Source organism: Tenrec ecaudatus, chromosome 6 (genome assembly GCF_050624435.1).
Source record: "Tenrec ecaudatus isolate mTenEca1 chromosome 6, mTenEca1.hap1, whole genome shotgun sequence".
NCBI lineage: Eukaryota > Metazoa > Chordata > Mammalia > Afrosoricida > Tenrecidae > Tenrec > Tenrec ecaudatus.
In genome coordinates, this window is record NC_134535.1 from 38,871,530 (window position 1) to 38,887,460 (window position 15,931).

General features: G+C 50.5%; 1 protein-coding gene and 1 non-coding gene across 2 annotated transcripts; one reads left to right on the top strand and one right to left on the bottom strand.

The window, feature by feature from the left end:
- Positions 1-5,980: 5,980 nt before the first annotated feature.
- Positions 5,981-6,147, bottom strand: LOC142451935 (U1 spliceosomal RNA). The gene has a single exon (XR_012785037.1). It is a non-coding gene; the product is annotated as a U1 spliceosomal RNA (small nuclear RNA).
- Positions 6,148-10,934: 4,787 nt separating this feature from the next.
- On the top strand, positions 10,935-15,191 carry DUSP6 (dual specificity phosphatase 6). Its single transcript, XM_075551197.1, has 3 exons — positions 10,935-11,781; positions 12,302-12,739; positions 13,709-15,191. Exons 1-3 carry the CDS (start codon positions 11,382-11,384, stop codon positions 14,014-14,016), a joined length of 1,146 nt encoding a protein of 381 aa, XP_075407312.1. The 5' UTR covers positions 10,935-11,381; the 3' UTR covers positions 14,017-15,191.
- The last annotated feature ends 740 nt before the right edge of the window (positions 15,192-15,931 follow it).

The following is a 15,931-nucleotide window of genomic DNA, read 5'->3' on the forward strand; positions in this document are numbered from 1 at the left end:
CCCTCCAACACCCCCAATATACGTCAGAACAACTCTTGCAGTGTATGAAATCTGAGGGTGGAAGATAAGATTTCTTAGATTCCAGCCAAACTCCAGTTGCCACGGAGTCAGTTCTGATTCATGGTGACCTTAGTGTCAGACAGCCAGGGGTCCACGAAAGCCTGTCACTGTAGCCCAAAACAGAGACCAGGTTGATGAGAGAAATTCTAGTTTATTGCTGCAAACGCTTGCTGAAGAAAACAGCCAAGCTTCTATCTCTGCACGGCCTCAAAAACCTGGTGAAAAACCAGCAAGTTATACACCTTAAATATGTGACAGAAGCAGGTGTTGTACAATGATTATAAAGAACAGATTAGTAGCTGTTTTTCAATGTCACAGGAAGAGATCGGCAGATTTTCACAATGATCACAAAATAACAATTGATAGTTCAGGGTAGTGCTTCTCAACCTTCCTAATGCTGTGACCCTTTAATACAGTTCCTCATGTGGTGACCCCCAACCATCAAATTACTTTTGTTGTTAGTTTATCACTGTCATTTTACTACTGTTACGAACTGGACGACCCCTGTGAAAGGGTCGTTCGACCCTCAAAGGGGGCGCGACCCACAGCTTGAGAACCGCTGCTCGAAGGAGACAAACTTTGCATTGATCACTAGGAATTACCAAATACTTACCCTTCTCCAGGGCCCATTAGACCACCATCTCCCGAAGCTTCATGGGTCCTCGTTTACCTAAGTTGGGGTGATGCTTCCAAGCCTGTCCTTACCAGGTGACAACCTCTAAAACCTCTGAATGGGGATGCTTCCTGTTTGGCTACTTATCTTTTGTTTTTTAATTTTTTTGATACATGGCTAGTCATTTATTTTGTGGTTTCTGGGTTGGAGGTCAGTTAGAGGAAAACAAATGTGTCCAACACATCTGCTGATTGGAGGGCTGCTTATCTTAATGGCCTCGCTAGTGACCTTCCATAGTCAGAAAACCCTTACTGGTGAAGCTTGAACGAAATGTTTACTGTAAGGGCAGGGGCTACTACATTTGTGATTGTTAACAAACTAAATTTTGAATGATAATTTCTAGCATTTGATTAACAGTGGATCTTGATTAAGAGCGGACTAACTCTTCCACCCTCTCTATCACCCCCAAGTGCATCAAAGCAGAACTTCATTCCAGAGGGGGTTCGAGGGCTGGTCTTCGTAAAGTATAAAGTAGATCACCAGGCCTTTCTTCCTAGGTGTCTTTGAGCGTACTCAGACTGTCAAGCTTTCTGTCAGCAAGCAAGTGTGCTGAACTTCTCGTCTATCTCAAGGACTTCATTTACATACAGAAAGATTAAGTCGTGAGAACCCAGAACATAAATGGGTGATGGATCCCAAAAGCAACAAAAAAGTTGGAACATTGAGAGACTATGGATACATCATCTGGGCCGGACCCCTTCCAAAGCTTTCAGTTCCCCTCCAAAAGAGTATGCAGTCCCCAAACACAGTCAAGGACCCATGGGCTAGAAGCTGGTGTGTGTGTAGGAAGGGTTGGGGGACAAGCAGGGCGGGGTGTCCAGTGGCAGGAAATTCAGCATGGGCTCCTAGACTGTGGAGAATCTGCACTGCTGTTGTCCCCAAGTGCCCTGGGTCTTGTATGAGTTGTTTTTCTGTTTGCAAGAACATAATCAACATTGTAATGTTTTTCACTACAGAATTCTTCTTCATCAAGGTCAGAAGTCAGCAAATGTGTGGACAAGAATACTGAAACAAGGAACAGGCACCAAGGAATTGTTATTATTTTCAGGATTGTTTCTGCTCTTTTACCAGTTTAACTCATGCTGCAGTTACACGTGATGTTGCATCCCCGGTTTGTAGATATGGAAACTGAGGCACGAGGCAGTTAATTGACTTCCCGAGGGACATGAGCAGAATTCGGATTTGCCCAATTGCATAACTCCCGGTCTTGAAATGTGATGAGTTATGTAGCAGCTATTGTCTTATAGAAGTAGAATTCATAGCCGTTTTTTCGAATTGTGCCTTCTTGAGGCCAAGGCATGGTGAACCTACCTGACTGAGCAGAACTGCGCCCATAGGGTTCTCCAGGCGGTACCCTTTGAAGTGCTGGGTGGCCTCAAACTACAAGCCTTTGGGTTAGGAGCTGAGTGTCTTAAGCACTGTGCCACTAAGGCGCCTCCCAATCGGTTACCTTTATGGGGCAGTGAGCAAGGTGCACTAAAGAATCTTCGAAGGAACTGGGAAGTGAGTTTGGATGCCTGACTTCTGAGCACAGGCACCTCTTTAAAACTGTCGCAACAGAAAAGTGGGTGAAGGGAGATGTCAGACAGTGTAAGACATGACAAAATAATAATGATTTATGAATTGTTAAGGGTTCAGGAGGTTTGGTGGGGAGGGTAGGGAGGGGGAAAAGTGAGGAGCTGGTGCCAAGGGCTCAAGTAGAAAGCAAATGTTTTGAGAATGACGATGGCAACAAATGTGCTTGACACAGGGGATGGATGAGTGGATTGTGATAAGAGTTGTATGAGCACCCAATGAAATGATTTAAAAATAAAATAAAACTGCCGTGATGAGGGTTGTCACAATGGCTAGCTTGAATGTATGGGATACTTGAGTTGCGTGTAACTGCAGCCATTTTATTGTTATTTTCATGATATATCCAGATGTAACCTTATAGTTTAAAGCCTTAATCAGGACGTGGCGGCCCCTGGAGTTTCACCAGCAGCACTTGGAAGATCTGTGCGTTCTCAAGTTTAAGTATTCCTTGCATTGTGAACACACAGGCATTTCCCTTAACTGCTCAGCCAAAAGTCAGGGGGCAGGCAAGGAGACCGACTTGAGCATCAGCTCTCTTACACACAGCAATACACACTGTTCACAGATGTTTAAAGGAAGCTACGCACGTCGTCGGGGAGGAAGATCACCAGGGGAAACATGTCCCCCCAAAGTAACTGTTCTGCATGTAGAGCGGTGCCAAGGCTAATGCCCGGGACACTGCACACAGTGCCCCATGACCCACCCAGGAGGGTCAGGTCAGAGGTCGCCCTTTGCCTGGAAGACGTACGCCACACCTCCCCACTGGAAATCATTGCTGGAGATTCGGAGATAGTGTAATAGGAGGCACAGTCCAGACACACATAGGTCCAGGCAGTCTCCGGATTATAAATGAGTTCTGTTCCCTAAGTCTTGTTTCTAAATTGAATTTGTAGGTAAGACTGAACAATTAGGTATGGTTTGTATCTAACGTCAGTTCGTCAAATGTTTCTTTGAGTATATAGTACGTGGTGTATCTTCCATGCATAAAATCTTACAGGAAATACTTCTAGATATATTACTTCTTTGGCATAACAATATGGTAATTATGATAAGGCTTTGAATTGAAAAGTAGCACCCAATTGCTATTACAAATCATTGTATGTACCTTGAGTTTTTAATATAATAAGCTTTTCTGGGTTGGTTCCTAACCACAAATTGTAGTGTTAAATTGGACATTTGTAACCCAGGAACTGCCTGCACTACTCTTAACAAATGCCAACTTCCTGATGATTTCTTATTCTTACTTGTACATTCCCTGCTTTTGGGGTATAAAGCAGAATCTCCTGCTATCAAGTCAATTTTGACTCAGAGCACTCCTATGGGATGAAGTAGGAATGCTTCTTAGGGTTTCATAGAATGTAAATCTTTATGGGAGCAGAAGCAGACAGACTCATTTTTCTTCTGCAGCGTGGTTGGTGGATTTGAACCACGGATGCTAGGCAGGGTTCTTTAAAGAAGCAAAAGTAGCAGTGACGCGTATATGTACATATATGGAGAGATATTTATATCAAGACAATGGCTCACATATTTATAGAAGTGGACATGGCTAGTCTGAGTTCCGTGGATAAGGTGTCAAGTTGGAGTCTTCATGACCCACCTAGCCATTCAGACCGATGAACTCAAGATCAGCAGGTCAGATGGCAGGCTGCTGATGGCTCCCAAGGTTGGGAGGTAGTATGGCAGGCTGATGGCCTAAGTCCAAAGAACCAGAGGTCAACAGGCCACAGCCAGGAAAAAAGCAAACAGGTGGTCCCACAGTATCTACTTACATAGAAAATGGGTCAAACCCTGCCCCCTCCCCCTCCCCCAAGAACACTTCCTTTCCATTCCATCAGGGCTGTGAACTGAGTTAGGGGGTTGCATGCCACCCTGCTCTTCTTACAAATTATTAGTTGTTTACAGCAGATCCCATTATGGAGTTGATTACACTATTAGGTTTCACCATAGAGAACTCCCAGACCTTAACTGCCAAACCACTGAGAATCCTGGCCCAGCCAAGATGCCCCAAATAAACAAAACCATCCAAGCACCCAGGACTCCAAGATGACATCTGTCATACCACTGAAGAAGAAAATCAGAAACCAAACTCACTACCATCCAGCCGATTATGACTCTTGGCTACCCCCACAGGACTGAGTAGAACGGCCCATGGGTTTCTGAAATTGTAATTGTCTATGGAAACAGCCCGTCCTTCTCCTGCTTGCCACCCAACCCATCACTACTCTGCCACCAGAAACGTTTGCCTATTAAATAGGAGAGTTGCCCACCTGGATCCTGATGCAGGACTTCACCTGAAAAGACCTTGCTGGAGCCTTGCAGAAAGGCATTTCCACGTGACGAAGGGGAGTACTGCGGGGCCTCCACAGTGCCCACAACTTACTGCTCGGAGCCGACTGCTGGGTGTTCAGTTCCTGCCACGCTTAAGAGGCGCTCAAACATCCAGGTACGGGAACCACTGGGTAAGCCAGGGCAGAGGGCACCGGCTGCGCTCCTGCCCAGCCAGCTTCCCCCATTCCCTGCCCCACTTGAGGTAAAGCTCTTTCCTAACATGAGAACGTGCCCAATAAAAGATGACAGGTCACAAATTAAACACAAGCAAAAATCAAACACCCGCCAAACGAATGGCCATCATCCATCTGTCTGTGTGTGCAAAGACGCGCCCCCCTTCACGCGCATCTCCAGGTCGGTCCTCTGGGCGGTTTCAGCTTTCAGTTTGTCGTCTCACACAGGAACCAAGGAGATGAAATAAAGGACCAATCCAATATTTTCTCAATGGAAGGAAAGGGACCTAAGTCATCTGAAACAAGACATCAACATTCTTATCTTTAATCCATTTCCTTGTTAGAGACTGTCTGGCTTCAAAAGAAAATCCTAGATAAAGCCTCTCTGGAATGCTGAATGTAAATTAACCTGTCTCTCTTTCCTCAGGTGACAGGAAATAGAAACCCAAGAAAGCTGACATAGACCCTAGTTTTTCAAGATCCGTGTGACTGGGACCAAGTTGTGTTTCTCTTCGGTTTGGATCACTGTGGGAAGGTGGGAGAGTGCCACTTTGTAGGAAAGCTTCTGGCCACTCCCTAGATAGGACTTGGATGCAGTCTGGCCAGGCTGCTGCCCTGCTACCACTTAGTGACGGTCTAATCTAGCCTGCCTCCCCCGCAGTGCAGTGGGAGAATCATTAACCTGCATCCAGTTAGACCCTGCAGCTCCTTGTGCCATGTAGTCTGTGGTCAGTTCCATTGGCAGTGCTGGCATCTCCAGCACCTCGGGTCTGTCCATGTGGCATTTTAACTGGGCCTCATATATGACCTTCTTTAAGGAGTCTTAATGGCACGGTGGGTTAAGAATTGGGCAGCTAACTCCAAGGTCAGCGGCTCAAACCCATGAGCCACTCTACTAGAGACATGAGATTGTCTGCTCCTTTCAAGACTTACAGTTTCAGAAACCCCAAGGTTACTGAACCCTGTTACATGGTTGTTATCAGTCAGACCAGACTCCAAGGCAATGGGGCTGGTGGTCTTTGCTCACGGCCTATCATGAAGAAGGCCTGCATTTCTATAGGCCTTTTGAGTTCTCCAGTTCATAAATATGTCCCTTTTAAGTAATAGTCAAGAGCCCTCTGGTAGTTCTGTGTACCCCATCCAAATACCCTTTACTTTTTTACTTTTTTTACAGGGGAGAGTGAACGCAGTCCCCCACTACCACAAATTTGGCGGTCGGGTTTCCCACATTCGGGGAAATCGCAGGGGTCAGCACATCCGGAGGGCAATGGATAAGCCTCGCCCTGGGACAGCCACGCCACCTTCCTGATCATGGTCTCTCCCCTGCGAGGTAATGTACCCTTTACTTTAAAGTCACACTATTTTCAACACGTCTTCCAGAAGCAATTAAATTCTATCCTGGAGTTTAGTTGAACTGCTGTAGAAAACCTCTTTCACTCTGAGGGCTTTGCTGGGCCCTCTGAAAGTGAGTCTTCAACATGCTGCAAGACTACATTTGAAGCCTTTCCCAGAGGCCTCTTCCCTACTTGCTGAAAATCGGTTTAGTTATGTTCACATGATGTGTCAACAAATGTCACTGTATTCACAGAGGTTACTCCAAGAGGATTAAAGGTCATGCTAGCTCAGTTGGGTCTGGTACATCTCAAATGCCCCCAATCTCGGGAAAATGCCTCCAAAGCTGGAATGCTGCTTCCAGCAGCCAGGCAAACATTTGTAGTCAAATGATTAAGAACACACGTCCTCTCTCCTTTCTTTGAGCATATTGGGTGTATCTGCTCTTTAACAACGATGACAGAGCTTCTGCGGTGCAAGGCTGGGAAGACTTGAAGCCCTCGTGCTCTTGGTGCATGCTTACACATACACACAGAGAAATGAGTTCCAGCTCAGAGGTGACCTGGTGAACAGGGCCTTCTATGCACGAATGACGGATACGCTCAGCAGTCTACTGCAGGCTCTGCAAATACAGGAGGCCTGTTGTTTGAGTGACAAGAACCTTTTCTCACAAGAGCGCTTTTCTTGGGTGCCTGGCCAATGAGCCGGGAAGGTGAGATTGGAGACAGGATCACCAGGACCAGTGCTGCATGTAGTTGTTTTAAAATCCATCTTTGGAAGGAGCCACTTTGTGCCCTGTGCGTTTCAGCTGGCACCTTGGCTATCTCTATTGCTCAGGCCGTAGAGATGGGAATAACCCACCTAAAACACTGTCAGTGGGTGCATTCTGACTCCTAGTGACCCTACTGAGTTTGAGTCTATACTTCTTTATGGAAATCGATACAACTTTCTCCCTCGCAGCAGCTGGAGGCAGGGTGATAGTCGTCCTAGGTTTACCTATTGTAGAGTTATCTTCCCGCTTTATTTTTATCCATATATTTTCTATATCGTTTTGGGATCGATGTATTGCCTCTTCTCCCAGGAAGGTCAGGTATTCCCGTTTGATTCAAGGTGCTGACGTGGTTACCTAAAAAGATGGAAAACACAGAGGGAGAAAGGGAGGAAGCAGGGAAGTCAGGCTCAGAGAGGCAAGGTGACTTTCTCTTGGTCAGAATATGAGCGAGGGAAGGCTTGAACAGAGGCCCAGGCGCCAAGCTGACTGACTGGGTAAGCACCGGGAGCTGTGCTGATTGGAATCCTAAGGTACAGTCCAAGGGAACACTAGCACCCAGGACTTGGTTAATAAGAAAAAGTATGGGCAAAGAAAATGAAAGTTCAAACCCAACTCTCGGCCACCAGTCAGTGCTGACTCATAGTACCCCCTGTGGGTTTCAAGACTAGAACTCTTTACAGGAGTAGAAAACCCAGCTGCTGGTGGTTTCGAACTTACCAATCATGTGGATAGCAGACCAATGTAACCAGTAAACCACCACCAGGGTTCCTGACCCCATGTCTAAGGAGCAGGGAACTACGCTTGATTTGTCATCCTGGACATCTGTGGAGAGGATGGGGCAGGCTCTTCAAGGCAGGAAACGCCTGGTGGTCAGGAAAGGAAATGCACGTCTTGGAATCCTTCAAATGTAGGCCAATAGGCCTCGATGGTGGTCCCTGTGCCTAATCCTTAACCAGGACTGAAAATGGACGGGCTTCAAATCCTGACGACACCTTTTGCCCGGCCTCGGGCAAATTCCATTTCCGTAAATGGGGATGGAAGCAGGTAGTTGAAGGGCCCAAGGATGCAGGTAAGCACACAAAGCAAGACAGTGCCCGTCCGTAGAAAAGGCCCACACACGATTCCTGTACCCCGTGGCACGCGTGCTGGAGAAAGGGGAGACTTAGAAAGGGAGTTGGGCACATGCTTTCAAAAGTGCAAAAGTTTTTCTGAGCTGGTCCAGGGCAGCCCAGGTGATGCAAATGGCTAAGCACTCAACTACTCATGCCAAGGTGGTCAGCTCCTCTCCACCCGGCAGCACCCCGGGAGAAAAGCCCAGCGCTGTGCTTCCTAAATGTTAGTTCTGACCACTCGGAGGAGCACTGTCTGTCTCTCTCTCGCTCGCTCCCTCTCTCTCTCTCACACACACACACACCCCACACTACACCCCCAAGAGTCAGGATTTATGTACTGGAGGCAACCTTGTTGTTAGGGCAGCACCTGCTTCCTTGTTTGACAGCTGAATTGGAAACGGATTAAACTGGTTGGGGCGGCTGTGGGGAAGTGGGGCGTCTTGCTGTAGATAAGTTCCAGGCTGCCCTTAGGCGGGCTTCAAAGGCGGGCTTTGGGATGGAAAGAAAGGTCCAGAAGAATCCCGGCCAACCTAGGATCCCAATTGGGAATCATAAAATATGCAGTTACAGCACACCTCCACCATGAGGTACTCACGGGATGATCACCGAGGCCCCTTCGAAGCTGATGTTATTTATCTTCATCAGGTTCGAGCGCAAGACGGGGGCTCCGAGCAGCCAGAGGTTTTCACCAATGCGGTTACACATTGAGGCAGAGATGGGGGCAGAATTCGAACGCAGGCCACCCCACTCGAGGGGGGCTTGGTGCTGGCACGGCAATGCCCTCCAGAACCCATATGCTCAAAGCGGTGGCCTTTCATGCGTGAGAAACGGGGGGGGGGGGCGGGGAATGGTGTTTCGTCTTCCCGCTAGGAGATGTGCTGGCATCCTATCGCTTCCAAATCTTTGCTGGGGCTCTGGTGACCACACTTTGAAAATAGTCCAGACCCACTCCCCTGCCTGCCCGTCCTGCTGGAGATCCTGGATTAGGACGTTGTGCGGGTCTCGATTCCGAGGCAGGGCATCCTGTCTCTCCCCATCCGTCCCCGGGTCCCCGAGACTGCAATGTCTCAGGCTGGGAACGTCTCTAACAGGTCGGGGGTGTCAAAACTAGCGCGGGCCTCCCCGTTCCCAGCGCTGCCCAAACAAGGCGCGGGGAGAGGAGCTTGGCACCGTCCCCCCTCCCCCCCAGCACATGCTCGCAGGGCGGGCTGCCTGCGCCTGGCAGCCGCCAACCTGCTCGAGAACAGTGAAGACCGGTGATTAAACAGGCAACGTGCTGCAGAGACGTGTGCCGGCAGACCCCGAGGGGAGACGCGGGGCGAGGGGAGGGGAGGAGACCTCAGGCGCCCTGGGCGCCCGCCCCCGCGGCGCCCCGAGCCCCCGCCCCCACCGCTTCCGCCGCGGCGGGACGAGGCGCGGCCGCGCTCCCAGCCCGCAGGGGCCGGTAGGGGCCGGGGCCGGGGCCGGATTCGGGCCCGCGCCTTCCGGCCGCGCACACAGGTGGTTTTCCGCTCGGGCCGGCCGGGCCCGGACACTTTCCTATAACAATAGCGCTCGGCGCGCCCGGAACGCGCCTCTCCGCCGCCGCGGCCCCCGCCCGGCCCCGCCCCCATCCGGCCGCTGCGCGCCCCGCCCCCGCCGCGCCCCCGCCGGAGCGCCGGCTCCCGAGTCACCTGCACGCTCGGCGGGGCGGCCCGGTGTGCCTCGCGGCGTCTTCCCGAGCCTGGGAAGCCCGGCCAGCCATCTCCCCGCTGCCCCCAGGTCGCCACCTAAGGCGGAGGCCGGCTCGTCCCGGTCCGCGAAGCCGCCCTGCGACCAGGAGAGCAGCGTGCCGGGGCTTCGCGTGCGCCCTGCACTGGGGTGGGAAGGGGACGGTGGCTCCCGCCGGGAAGGGGTGGTGAGGCTCCACTTCTACAGAACTCCGTATCTTCAGAACCCACGGTGGAGCCTGCCAATGGAGGCCTCCCCTGCACCCCGCGATGGCGCGCCCCGCTCGACTGGCTCCTGGGTCGCTAGCAGAGCTCGCTGCCAGCCGCGACTAGGGACACACTCCCCGAGTGTGGTGGGAAGTTCACTTGGGTCCCCAGGACAATGGTTCCTAACGTGCCACGCCGCAGAAGCGGGAATAAAGCTGCCTAACAAGCCTGCTGCAGCCTCCACTTTTTTTTTTCAAAGTCCTTTTTAAAAGGGCTTTATTATGCTTGTTTGGACAGCCCGACGTTTGTTTGTTTGCTTGCTTGCTTGCAAGCGTTTCAACCAAATCCTTATTTGCTTCGAACAACGTTGGATTAGCATTTAACACTTCACTGGTCACTAAAGCCCCGGCCGTTCACTAGTCTCAACACAACCTAGGCTAAAAGACCATCAGGCAAACAGCCGGGCTCTTTAAAATGGTAAATAAATGCCACACACCGCCTTCAAAAGGGGGGGGGGGACAAAGCGAACTAGGGCCCCAATGAGTTTGGAGGGAGTAAGAAGTGGGAAAGTCCGCATACGTTTTCTTAACGCTAGCTCGAGGACTCGGGCGTCTGGAGCAAGATCTTTTGTGTGTGTTAATTGCACCATTTGTGCGCAGAAGTTCCGACGCCAAGTGTGAACTCTCAACAAAAGGAAACATGAGACTACTGAAGTGCCCTGGTTGGTGCGCCCCGCGCCGCCGCCGCCGCCGCCGCCTCCTCCCGCTCCTTCCTCCCTCCGAGCCCGCAGTTGCAGCTTGTTTGCACTGGGGCTTATCCGGAGCGGAAATTCCTTTCCGTTTTTGTGAATGACAAACTCATTAACAATTCATCAACACAACCTGTTCCAGCCGGCCCGTCCCCACGGCAACAGCCACTTCCGCAGCGCGCTCATTGGCTGGCTGGGAGAATGTATCCATTGAGACGCTGGCTGTTTGTATCCATTGAGGAGCTGCCTCGCGCAGGGGGTGTGCGAAGCTGCGACCCAGGGACTCGGAGCGAACCGAGGCTTTCACCCTCCGGGGAGAGAGAGGCTCCGGGCCGCTTTGAGGTGTGCAGCCTTGGAGGGCGGGATTAGCAGCCCCTGGGCTTTTTTCTTCCTCCCTTCTCAGTAGCTCGGAGTCCGAATTCATCGGATTTCATTCACCCGGGAGGAACAAAACTGTCTGGGCGCCTCCGTTCGGAGAGATCCGCAGACCCCGCGAGCGGCTGCAGCGCCGCCGAGAGCACCGCGGGCTTCCCTTCGCTCTCGCTTCCTCCACCCGCGAGCCGCCGGCTCGGGAAAGGCCAGGCGGAACCGAACTCCGCTCCCGAAGCGGCGGCTTCGCGCGGGCGCTCGGCCTATGCCTGCCCCGAGGGGCGTCTGGTAGGCACCCCGCCTTCGCCGGCAGCTCGACCCCCATGATAGATACGCTCCGACCCGCGCCCTTCGCGTCCGAAATGGCGATCAGCAAGACGGTGGCGTGGCTCAACGAGCAGCTGGAGCTGGGCACCGAGCGGCTGCTGCTGATGGACTGCCGGCCGCAGGAGCTCTACGAGTCGTCGCACATCGAGTCGGCCATCAACGTGGCCATCCCGGGCATCATGCTGCGGCGCCTGCAGAAGGGCAACCTGCCCGTGCGCGCGCTCTTCACGCGGGGCGAGGACCGCGACCGCTTCACGCGGCGCTGTGGCACCGACACCGTGCTGCTCTACGACGAGAGCAGCAGCGACTGGAACGAGAACACCGGCGGCGAGTCGGTGCTCGGGCTGCTGCTCAAGAAGCTCAAGGACGAGGGCTGCCGGGCCTTCTACCTGGAAGGTACGCTCCCAGGGCTGGGCGCGCCGGGCCGGCCGCCGCCGCTGGGAAATGCCCCCGCGGCGCTCGGCGGACGCTCCGGGGTCCGGGGCCCGCACTGGCACCGGCCGGGGCCGCGACCCGCGTGCGGGCCAGCCGCAGAAGCCGCCAGCTTCCGGGCACCTGCACGGGCCGTTCCTTTCCAAAGAATCCCCTGGCTTTCTACCGGAGATAAGCTTCGGCTTATCTGCCAGTAGATTTTGACCTCAAATATACAGAGCCGGGGAGGTCCTTTGGGTGCAGATGGGGACTGCCTAGTCCCTTAAAATATCCGGGAAAGTTGCCATTTTGTGCGTTTCTGGCTCCACAAGAATAAGGGTTCCTAGCGGGGGGGGTGTACATTTCAAGTGTGATATTTGGTTCTGCGTGTGGGGGTGGGGGTTGCACGGTGCTGGTAGGGTTTCCTGCTGCCGGCTGCGGATCTCACAAGCCGTGAAAATTACTACAGTCTCGGGTTACACTCTTGCGTTTCTCGCCCTGGCAGGTGGCTTCAGTAAGTTCCAAGCCGAGTTCGCCCTGCACTGCGAGACCAATCTAGACGGCTCGTGTAGCAGCAGCTCACCGCCCTTGCCGGTGCTGGGACTCGGAGGCCTGCGGATCAGCTCCGATTCCTCCTCGGACATTGAGTCTGACCTTGATCGAGACCCCAATAGTGCCACGGATTCGGACGGCAGCCCGCTGACCAACAGCCAGCCTTCCTTCCCCGTGGAGATCTTACCCTTCCTGTACCTGGGCTGTGCCAAGGACTCCACCAACCTGGACGTGTTGGAGGAGTTCGGCATCAAGTACATCTTGAATGTCACCCCCAATTTGCCGAATCTCTTTGAGAACGCAGGAGAGTTTAAATACAAGCAGATCCCCATCTCGGACCACTGGAGCCAAAACCTGTCCCAGTTTTTCCCTGAGGCCATCTCTTTCATAGGTGAGGCTAACAAACACTTCCCGCTCGGACTTTCAAATGCAAAACTCCCGGCCATTCATAGTTTAAGCATTTAATTGTTCTTGCCTATTTGCTAATTGGGAGGGCTTCGGGTCTCTGAATAAGAGGGCAGTCTCAATACTGGTTTATTTTCCTGCAGTGGGAAGTGCCTTTTGACCTGGTTACAGACCACGAGTGTCTTTGAAATGCTGTGTTTCCCTGAATTCAGGCATTTGAAAGGGGGAGAAGGGTGACTTTGATCGCCAGGCACAATTTTCCTGCTTTTCAGGAGAAGTATTTTCTGGACTGGGGAGTTATTTTAGGACATCAAGTTAATTGTTGGAAGGGGTTGAATGCTCCGTGTCCAGCTGAATGATACCCGTAACGGTGAGAAGGTGCCTGTAACGTGAACCAGGCAGGAAGGACTGTGGGCTGGAAGCCTGGGAGAAGTGAATCTCCAGGCATTGTAATGCATTTCCTATTACCAAGGAACTCATTTTCAGGCCATGTCGACATCCTGTTCCTCCTAATGGGCTGTCCCCTGTGACTTCCCTCTCTCTTTTAAAATGCCTGAATACCTCCATTGTTAGCTGCCGAACAGTTGGAGAATAATTTAATAGACCCTTGCAGTCTGCTTGTCTGTATAAAAGGCATTCACAGCCATATTGCAGGGTTTCTGGTATTCACGTGCTGGGGCAAAGAATGCACACATTAAGGAGTTTTTTTGTTGGCAGAAACTTAATACAAAAGCTCCTTTTTCAGAAAATATCTGAAATATGTTATTGTGCCCCAGTGAACATGTTTAATCTCAGTGATAGATTTTCTACTGCCTGCTGGGCTCAAGTGCCAATCATAGGAGATATATATGCACACACATGTATAGAGATGTTTGCTCATCATTTAGACTGATCGTTCATAAAAGATGCTTTCAATCGACTTGACGTCTCACCTTTCCCCTTTTTATGTTCACAGATGAAGCCCGGGGCAAAAACTGCGGTGTTTTGGTGCATTGCTTGGCTGGCATCAGCCGCTCGGTCACCGTGACTGTCGCTTACCTTATGCAGAAGCTCAATCTGTCAATGAACGATGCTTATGACATTGTCAAGATGAAGAAATCCAACATCTCCCCCAATTTCAACTTCATGGGCCAGTTGCTGGACTTCGAGAGGACGCTGGGACTGAGCAGCCCCTGTGACAACCGGGTCCCAGCCCAGCAGCTCTATTTCACCACCCCCTCTAACCAGAACGTCTACCAGGTGGACTCCCTGCAATCCACGTGAAAGGGCCCCACCCCCCTCCTCACTGGGATGTGGCCGGGTTCCTTCTGCAGTTACTCTTGGCAGCATTAACGGGGCTGCTTTGTTTGTGTGAGGCCCCCCTCCCGTGTCAACATGACACCAGCTGCCTGTATTAGACAAGGTTACCAAGTATGGAATTAGTTATTATAAAGGGATAGCTTTGCTCCATTCCCTCTGGAAGAGCAGCGAACACTCGAGATACAGGCATAGCTTTGCTCCGTAGCCAGGTGTACATCCTACCCATGCAGGGACTGGAATTCAAGGACTTCCAGGTTTATCGGGTAGGACCAAATGGTGTAGGGTCGGAGTCCGGTTCTTTAGGGCCTTGTTTCCTTTGCCCAGGAACTATTACTGTCTTCAGTGAAGACCAATTCAATTTTTTGCTTATAGAGGAGCCAAAGACAGGTTTCAGCTCTGTATTTGTAGAATCAATTTGCAACTCAAAATCTGATAACTACACTTGATGACTGTAAATATTTGATCTTTAAATCACTTGATGGTGTTTGTGTGAATTGTTTTTTCTTTGATGGGTTTGTAATTGTCCAAAGGAGAAAGTAAAGTATGCCACTTCTTATAAACAAAACCAGAAAACAAAATATTTGCTCATTTCTACTTGAATTGAGTACCTTTGCAGCATGCTCAGTTTTACTGTACCAACCTTGAATGACCTTTTCATGGACAATATTCACTAACACCCTGTTCTGGTGCAGTCAGTCCCTAGTCTTCGTGTACCTTCCTTGTGACTCTTTGCCGCCTACCCCCATTGAGTGTGACTATGCCTTATCTTTGTAAATAGTTTGACTTCTGTTGTCTCAACGGGGAAATCTTGGAAAGACACCAAAATTATGGGCTCACTTTTGTTTTTTTACACTTCGGCTGTGCTAAAACACCCTTTGACCTCTGTCCAAAATGCTTCAGGGAGTGTCACCTCAAATGCAATACTTTGAGTTGGTTGCTTTCCTTTTTTTAAGAAATTTGTATAAAACTGGAAGTGTGTGTGTGAGCATGGGTACCCAGTTGATAGTGTCATGCAAATGATTTGTGAAGAAGGGAGAAGTAAATTGCTCCATTATGTTCATGGTGTAAAGTTTTGAGCTGGAATTTATTAAGAATGTAAAACCTTAAATTATTAATAAATAACTATTTTGGCTATCAAATGGATTTTTTTCCTGGTATATTTTAAATCTCTAGCTGTACACAGAGCATAATACCTTTTAAGAGAAATTTGTTCGAACTTGAAAACGGCTTATAATGTCAGTGTAGAAGGAAGTAGAGAAAAGTTCTAATTTTTAAAGCTATGCCTAGACTGTTTTCCAAGTATACTTAAAGACAATCTTGCATAACAGATAGCATCATAGACTGGTCATGCTGCGTGTGTGTGTGTGTGTGTGTGTGTGTGTAGAATTGTCTTTGTAAATAGGATGCCAGCTTGTTCATTAAAATTGTAACCTAGGTCCCACTGCTAGAGTCAGATGACTCCTGGTGCCCTATAGGACTGAGCGGAATGGCTCCTTAGGGCTCCCAAGGCTTTAATGGTAGCAGACTGCTACATCACATCTTCCTCCCACAAGGGGGCTGGGACCACCAACTTCCTGACTAGCAGCAGAGCACAAACGATGCCAAAGGGCATATTTCACCAGGGTATAAGGTCACAGTGATTACGAATCAAGAGGTACACCAGAATGACAAGGAGACCTTGGGTGGCATAAATGAAAAAGTGACCAGCTACCATATGACCTCAGGGTCTGACAGTTGGAGAGGTGCTGTGGAACACAGTGATCTACTCAGAGGTTACAGCCTTGATCTATGGAGCAGATTTATAAGTTGGAATCGATCATAACAACCCAGATGTTTCCTTCCTTGTCAGTCTTACAAAATAATGCTTAAAAATGCCAGT